Source organism: Ovis aries, chromosome 10 (genome assembly GCF_016772045.2).
Source record: "Ovis aries strain OAR_USU_Benz2616 breed Rambouillet chromosome 10, ARS-UI_Ramb_v3.0, whole genome shotgun sequence".
Taxonomy (NCBI): Eukaryota; Metazoa; Chordata; class Mammalia; order Artiodactyla; family Bovidae; genus Ovis; species Ovis aries.
In genome coordinates this window covers 19,191,916-19,200,407 of record NC_056063.1, presented here as the reverse complement: position 1 = coordinate 19,200,407, position 8,492 = coordinate 19,191,916, and the positions used below count along the sequence as shown (strand labels likewise).

The 8,492-nt window shown below is 50.2% G+C and overlaps 1 protein-coding gene across 1 annotated transcript; it reads right to left on the bottom strand.

The window, feature by feature from the left end:
* Positions 1 to 3,612: 3,612 nt before the first annotated feature.
* On the bottom strand, positions 3,613 to 8,173 carry MLNR (motilin receptor). The gene is made up of 2 exons (XM_027973890.3): positions 7,276 to 8,173; positions 3,613 to 6,479 (listed from the first exon to the last, which is right to left on the bottom strand). The coding sequence occupies exons 1-2, from the start codon at positions 8,171 to 8,173 to the stop codon at positions 6,118 to 6,120; spliced, it is 1,260 nt and encodes a 419-aa protein (XP_027829691.2). The 3' UTR covers positions 3,613 to 6,117.
* Positions 8,174 to 8,492: the final 319 nt, after the last annotated feature.

Genomic DNA, 8,492 nt, shown 5'->3' with positions numbered 1-8,492 from the left:
CTTTATTTTAACGTGCCAAACGTACGAATAATTTTCTTGGGTGAGTTTTGTATCTTTTCAAAAAGCATTTTTATCTGTTTATAAAGATATCTTTTGTCTGTCAATTATATCTCAGTTTTTTTAACAGTAGCTTTTATATTTCCACTAAAAGCCATAAATTTTTCCTTTCATATTTATATCATCATTCATCTAGAATTTAGTTCTGTGTATGATGTTAGGTGAAGAAGGAAATGGCAACCCACTCCAGTGTTCTTGCCTGGAGAATCCCAGGGATGGGGGAGCCTGGTGGGCTGCCGTCTATGGGGTCGCACAGAGTCGGACACGACTGAAGCGACTTAGCAGCAGCAGCAACATGATGTTAGGTCAGGATCCACTTTCTTTTCCACTTCGATAATCAGTTAGCCCAGCCTTATCTCCTTATTGATCTGCAGTGTCACCTCTGTCATATCAAGTTTCCATATATATGTAAATCTGTTTCTGGGTTCTATATTATTGGTTTATTATACCTCTGCCCCCTTGACTCCCCCCACCCCCACTAAAAAAAGCCACCTTATTTTCTTCAGGAGTATCTCGGTTATTCTTGACCCTTTAATCTTCCATGTACATTTTGTTTTATTTATTTATTTTTAAAATATTTATATATTTATTTGGCTGTGCTGGGTCTTAGTTGTGGCATGTGGGATCTTCAGTTGCACATGCAAAATATTAGTTGTGGCAAGTGGGATCTTAGCTTCCCAGCCAGGGATCAAACCACACCCCCTGCATTGGAAGGGCAGAGTCTTAACCACTGGACCGCCAGGGAAGTCCTGTTAAATGACTTTTTGACCAACTTATTCAGAGAATGGGGAAAGAAGGAGGGAGAGACAGATGGAGGGAATGGAGGAAGGAGGGAGGGTTATTATGTTTATCACAAGTTTTCTTAAAAACTCAATGATCCCAGGTAGCGCAGTGCTGGTAAAGAATAGGTGCTCAACATCACTAAATAGTATCCTTCCCCGCTTTGTGTTTCATTTACTTATTCTTTGTAGATAACCCGGGTCTCTTCCTTTTATTCTAGGTCCTGTTGATTGGGAACATTGGTCCTAGCAGTGTGTGTATTTGGATAGAATCCTCTTACAATAAAACAAGCTGAGGTGTCTGTGCTGGATTTCTTGGTACTGGTGAGGTTCGGCAGAGACCGAATACCTGGCTTGTAGAAGAAAACCTACCTCACCCTCCGTCTTGCTCGGGTATGTGGAAGGCACACCAATGACCATGCCTCCTGCACGCCTGGAGACAAGGTCGCCGCAGGACTGACAGGGACCCCTGCTGGCCAGTGCACCCTTGTACAAAGGATCGGCCCTCATGTGGTCATTTTAGGCAAGGATGTAACCATAAGCACCACCCTGAATCCAGAAATTGAGGTTTCCTAAAGAGTTCTTGGAAGGCAGTTCCTGGCAGCACTTCAACCTCAAAGAAGCAAAGAGAAGCCAAAACAAAGTCCAGACGCCTTTCATGGCACATTTGCTTTGTTATGGAGGGCAGTGCTGCCAGAGAGAAGTCACTTCTCAAGTTTTCCATATATTGTCCCTACTGGTGTCTTCAGAAAAGTAAACTTGGTGCCACATAGGTCAGTGTGCTACAAAGTAAGACTGTCCAGGGACCCTGAGGACATCTGTGCCCACCAGGTAGGAAGGACAGGCAGGCCCGCCTCCTGTGATGTCCTGGGGTTCTCTGCCATCGGTGGCCTGGGAGCAGGCAGGCAGTGGGCCTGGCACCATGGTCCATGACCATGCTTCATAAGGGTCCCCATGTGTGCAGCACCGTCTGGACTGGGTTTGGTTGTTTCTGAATCAGCAGCCTGAAGAGGTTCTCTGATGATTCATGTTAGAAGTCAAGGGACTGGAGGGAGGGATAGGAATGAGAGGACAGGTAAGACAGGGAATAGGGAACTCATGCTGGTGGAACAGCTACTTGAATCAACTTTACAGCAATGATAATGGTAATGATAATGGTATCTTACAGTAGAGAGCGTTTTCTACATTCCAGACTCTGTTCTAGCCACTTTGCATGTGTTCAGTGCTCAGTCGCTCAGTCATGTCCAACTCTTGTGACCCCGTGGACTGTAGCCTGCCAGGCTCCTCTGTCCATGGATTTCCCAGGCAAGGATACTAGAGTGGGTTGCCATTTCCTTCTCCAGGGGATCTTCCTGATCCAGAGATTGAACCCACGTCTACTGTGTTGGCAGGCAGGTTCTTTACCACTGAGCCAATTAGGAAGCCCAGCCCCTTTTACATATTCATTTACTCCTTCCAACAACCGTATGAAGTATGTATTTTTATTTTTATCCCTACTGATAGGAACTGAGACATTGAGTACCTCGATCAAGCAGACACAGCTTGAGAGGTGTGGGAGAAAGATATAAATGCTCATCACTTCATTTAATACAACATCTATGATGCAAATTTTCATCATCTCCATTTTACAGGCAAGGAAGCTAAGGCCCTTGGACCAGCAACATCAGCATCATTTAGGAGCTTATTAGAAATGCAGCACCTTGGGCCCTACTTCAGACCTACCAAAGCAGAATCTGTACAGAACCACTTTTTTTTTTTTAAATCACCTGAAATTCTGCAGGCCTTTCTGATGTCAGTGCTTTTATTGGCCTGTGAGCTGAATCTGTGGTTAGTCTGGATGATACAGTCATACATTTCAAGGCCAAAAAGGCCATTCAAAAGTCGAAATGATTTCAACCCCGTAACATGAACTAATGTTTCTAGAGTATTTTGTCATACACTTTGCTTGGTGAGTATTTGTGCAGTCAATTAATTAAACAAACCCTTCCCCAATGTTGGTACCTCACTTGAAAAAAGCTGGGGGGCTCAGAGAGCTCTTTCTGGGGTCAGCGAGAGTTCCCAGTCAGGGCTCCCAGGACACCATCCGCAGGGCAGAGGGAGGCCCAGGACTGAAATCACAGCCACCCATCCCTCTGCAGTGACCCCTGACTTGAGACCCACGAGGCCACTCCTCACGTCTTTCTATGATGTCTCTCCCCTTTACAGCTAGTGGTTAACGTGAGAGGACACTTTCTGCTGTGCTAGAGAACACTTTAGGGGTTCCCAGGTGGTGCTAGTAGGAAAGAATCCACCTGACAATGCAGGGGACATGGGTTTGATCCCTGGGTCAGGAAGATCCCCCTGAAGAAGGAAATAGCAACCCACTCCAGGATTCTTGCCTGGAAAATCCCATGGACAGAGGAGCTTGATGGGCTACGATCCATGGGGTTGCAAAACGTTAGACATGATTGCTGCTGCTGCTGCTGCTGCTAAATCGCTTCAGTCATGTCCAACTCTGTGCGACCCTATAGACAGCAGCCTACCAGGCTCCCCCGTCCCTGGGATTCTCCAGGCAAGAACACTGGAGTGGGTTGCCATTTCCTTCTCCAGTGCATGAAAGTGAAAAGTGAAAGTGAAGTTGCTCAGTTGTGTCCGACTCTTAGCGACCCCATGGATTGCAACCCACCAGGCTCCTCAGTCCATGGGATTTTCCAGGCAAGAGTACTGGAGTGGGGTGCCAGTGCCTTCTCTGTAGACGTGACTAAACACAGAACAATTTTAGACCTTAGAACAACTTTTCAAATATTTTTGACTATGACCCACAATGAGAATACATTTTATGAACCATGAAATATACCAACTGATATATAATTGCAACAAAAGTTTCACAACATAACAGTTGGCCTTACTACAGATACACTGATTAATCTATTCACATTCCAATAAACGTGTCAGACTGCACTTATCTCACAATCCACCAATGGATGAGGTGGGCGTTTTGAAAGCAGGTGCCCAGCCATCCACAGGAGTGACAGAATTCAGAGACTCCATCTCAGGGACCCAGTGGTAAGGAAGGCTGATGCTCCTTGTGACACCTGGAAACACACCTCTGTCACAGGAAAGTGTGATGCAGATCCCTCTTTTCTAGAATCCGAACAAGAAAGCTCAAAGGAGAGCTCTTTGCTTCTAAACTTTATACCATAAATAAAACATAAACAAACACATAAAAGCATTATACTATAAATAATGTATCAATTCTTAGCCATGATTTTCCATAGGGAAGAAGCCACTTCTGAGTGCCCCAGAGAGGAACTCCCATGAGAAGAAAGACTGCGTGGTTGCAGCTCCAGCACGTGTCCACTTAGTGCCACCAGACAAACAAGTGGCAGAGGCACAGGGCTGCGCCGAGAGCACAGTGAGTCCCCCAATCAGTGTCCCCAGCAACAGCTTCTCAGAGCCTCCGACATGCTCTTTTGTGTTGTGTAACTCTTGGGAAGGTGGGTACAGCATGCAGTGTTTTTCTATCATAGCTGACCACAGAATCCTTTCTTGAAATGCTCTCTTAAAACCTGCAGAATACAGTTTAGAGACCGCTGCCCTCAGTGACCAGTATGCCTCTTCCACTAGTTGCAAGAAACACAGTGTAGATGGGAGGCTTCCTCGCTGCTGTATGAGGGCAGGGCCAGGGTGTTAGGACGCTTCAAGCAGACTTGAAGGCATCACATATATAGCTAATCACATGAAAAAGGACCTGGTCAGCAGGTGGAGCAGACCCTTGTTTATGGAGTCACCACTGTAGCTCACAGCTGAGCTAGTTGTATCCTGCCTACCTCCAGGGGCCACCATTCATAAGACCCTGGCAGTGGCTGAGGCCCTTTGGAGTTCCCAGAGGCAGCAGCAGCCCTCTAAAAACAGGTTTATGTTTCAAACTGTAAAAAACAACGTCACACAGTTGTTGGCCAGAATATCCAGCACAGTCTCTCTCACCCCGACTGCATCCATCGTTGTTGCTCAGTCACCCAGTCGAGTCCGACTCTTTGCGACCCCATGGACTGCAGCCCACCAGGCTCCCCTGTCCTTCACTGTCTCCTGGAGCTTGCTCAAACTCCTGCCCATTGAGTCTGTGATGCCATCCAACCATCTCATCCTCTGTCGCCCCCTATCTTTCCCTTGACTCCTGTTTTTCTGTAAGTGTAGCTTCTCAGGGTGGAAGTGGGTAAGGCTCTTAAGAGATCAGACTCAGACCTGAGACTTGAATCCATCACTACTTATCCCACCAAGCCAAGGCGAATAAGGCATATTAAAGCTCTTATCAATGTGATCAGCAGTCTCTTCGTAGAAGCCAAGTCCTGCTGCAGCTCCCTGCCCTCAGGCTTCAGTGACTAGGTTCTGAACAGAGGGTACTGTGCCTCAAGTAAATGATTTTCTTCAAGCCGAGAGGTGAGACCCCTGATCACTTGACTCTACCCAGAATTCCTTTCACTTGTTTCTAAACATTTTTTGCTGCCATATGGAAACATTAAGTAATTTCTTGAATCAAACTCTCATTATCCTGGATTCCTTGTAGATGCACCATCACATTTATCTAAAGCATAAAACAAAAACAACACATAACATATACCTAAAACAAAATACACCTCTGACCTCACAGGTGACAGTTTTTATGGCAGCATCTGTCTGGATTACTTGTTAACTGGAAAATGAGTGTCATATCCCAAGAATAGGAGAGTGAGGACTTAGAAAACCTCCCCAGAGCTCATTTTGTGATGTGGGATTTTAGGAGGATGAAATGAATTTCCCCAAGGAGGTACATGAAAGGAAGGCCAGAGAGATTGGTACAGATACATCTCATACCTTTGTTTACAAAAAAAAATTCATGCTAAGTTGCTGACAAACTTGCAAAATATCAACCACTCTTTCTTGTTGTTTAGTTGCTAAGTTGTGTCCGACTCTTTGCAACCCCATGGACTGCAGAACGCCAGGCTTTCCTGTCCTTTACCATCTCCTGGAGCTTGCTCAAACTCATGTCCATTGAGTCAGTGATGCCATCCAACCATCTCATCCTCTGTGGCCCCTGTCTCCTCCTTTCCCCAGTCTTTCCCAGCATCAGGGTCTTTAACAGTGAGTCGGCTCTTCCCATCAGGTGGCCAAAGTATTGGAGTGTCAGCTTCAACATCAGTCTTTCCAATGAGTATTTAGGGTTGATTTCCTTATTGCAAAATGTCAACTACTCTTTCCAGTTCTCCCTAACAGTATCCGTTCCCCCTTCCCGATTCTTTCCTCCCTACAGACATGTTTTCCCTTAAGTCCCAGAGCCATGGGACAGGGCGCCAGTGTTGGTTGCTGACTTCTGCATGTTGGCACTGTTTTCTGTGCAGCCAGCCCTGTTTCCGGCGGGGTTCCCTTTGGCCTCCCTGCTTCTGCAGAAACCTCTCTGTCTGGACCGCCTGGCCAGCAGCAGTTTCGAGGCCGCTGCTCTATACTTCTTTGAAATGAGGTTGTAGAGGATGGGGTTGATGGAGGCGCTCAGATAGAAAAGTTGCAGAGCAACGATGTTAAAGTACTGAGAGAAGTGCATCATCTGGGAATCCTCGGTATTTATGTAAATGATTCTGCCAACGTGGAAAGGCAACCAGCAAACTATAAACGCCAGAACCACCACCACTGCAAAACAAAACACAGGCACCAGAATTAGCTAAAGCATCTGAAAACAAGAGTTCCCACTGAAGCAATAATTAACAGCAGGATAAATAAAACTCTTGCCTAGCCAGATCCCCACCCCAGAAAAACTACCAGGTTACAGGCAGCATCCATGTTTGGTTTGAAATTGAATATTTGAGAACAACCAACAACAACTGAACATTCGGCTCATACATGCCCTAGCAAGGACGGACATAAACTAGAGAGTGATTTCTACTAACAAGTAGAAATCGTTTCTTTCCACAAACCTATTTCAGAAACATGTTCTCTGTTTTCCGTTGAAAAGAATTATGCAACCTCTGTACGATCTTTATTTATTTATTTATTTTTTGATATGGGCACTATTCACTTTAGTCCTCAGGATAACATAACATTTAGTAAAGAAACTTTATCTTAACGTGAGGTATCCCGTCTTCTCCAGGGTTCTGTGAATAATTCCACATTTGCGGCATCTAACGGACACAGGCAGTGGGCTTAAGAGCCTGCAATCATTCATCTTGGATCAGTCTAGCTCTTTGCTCACAGAGGCTTTGGAAAATAATAGCTATTTACCAGACCCGGATATCCCACCGTTAGGGGGGCTCCCTGGGTGACACAGAGCTCCTAGAAGACGGGAGATGGTTTTCTACGGAGACTGGGGAGACAAGCTGGGGTCGAACCGCAAAAGGAAGCGTGGCCAGAAGGGGTGCTGAGGGCTGGGAGATCCGGGGAAGGGGCACCACGCGGTCGGGGTGTTTGGAACAGAGGCGGCGCCACTTACGCAGGACGCGGACCGTCTGCCGGTGGCCCTTCTCCCGGCCGGAGGTGGCCGGGCCTCGCAGCTGCCCGCGGCTCCTCCACAGCTCGCGCCCGATGAGCCCGTAGAGGACGCTGAGGCATAGGAAGGGCAGGAAGAAGTAGGCGGTGGTGACCCACAGCATGACGCGCAGCGCACCCAGCTGCGCCGGGCTCGGCCGGCACTCCCGGCTGAACAGCGCGGCGGCAGCTGCTTCGGGCCCCGACGGCGGGGACCGCGGGGAAGCCTGAGAGGGCCCCAGGAAGGGCGGCGGCAGCGGCGGCAAGGGGGAGGGCCGCGCGGTGCTGTTTAGGTCCCGGAGCGCATCGTGGCCGGCGTCCTGCTCGACGCCCACCAGAAAGAAGAAGGGCCCGGCGGAGAGCAGCGCCACGGCCCAGAGCGCGGCGATGAGCGCGCGGACGCGGCGCCGGGTGACCAGGACGCGCGCCCGGAGCGGACGGCAGACGGCCAGGTAGCGCTCCACGGCGAGCGCCGTCATGTGCAGCAGCGTGGCGTAGGTGCAGCCCTCGCCCACATAGAGTGAGAGGCGGCAGAGGAGCTGCCCGAACACCCAGGGCCGCGAGCGCCACAGGCGGTACAGGTCGAAGGGGAGCCCGAGCAGGATGAGCAGGTCGGACACGGCCATGCTGCCCAGGTATAAGTTGGTGGTGGTCCGCATGTCCCGGTAGCGCCCGATCAGCAGCATGGTCACCACGTTGCCGCTCACCCCGACGGCGAACAGCCCCAGGCACACGGCGGTCACGGGCACCAGCGCCCCCAGGGGGAAGGGCGAGCAGCGGCGCTCGTCGCACGGCAGCAGCGCGGCCCACGGCGGCTCCCCGGCGCCCCGCGAAGCGTGGCTGCGGTTCCCGGGGCTGCCCATGGGCGCGGCGCGCGGGGCGGACGCACGGACGCTCGCGGGGTCCCCGGGGCAGGGCCGGGTGCCTAGCGCCTGGCCCCGCAGCGAAAGCGCTTCCTTCGGCGGTCGGCGCGCGCAATGCGCGTGGCGCTCCCGCCGCCCGCACGGCTCGAGCCCCGCTGCAGCGCGCGCCGGAACGCGATTCCGCGGTGTCCTCTTTGAGGGCTGCCGAGCAGGTGGCGCGCAGTCCCCGCCCCCGGCCGCCGCCCTGCCCGCGCCGGCCCCGCAGGCGCTCCCGCTCCCCGGCCCGTCCTGTTCCAGGCGCTTCCCTCCCCAACTGATC

Excerpts from the sequence above, each read along its gene's own strand:
- MLNR (XM_027973890.3), bottom strand. The coding sequence starts at position 8,173 with ATGGGCAGCCCCGGGAACCGCAGCCACGCTTCGCGGGGCGCCGGGGAG. Across the intron at positions 6,480-7,275 it reads GCAGACGGTCCGCGTCCTGC|TGGTGGTGGTTCTGGCGTTT; the intron begins GTAAGTGGCGCC and ends TTTGTTTTGCAG.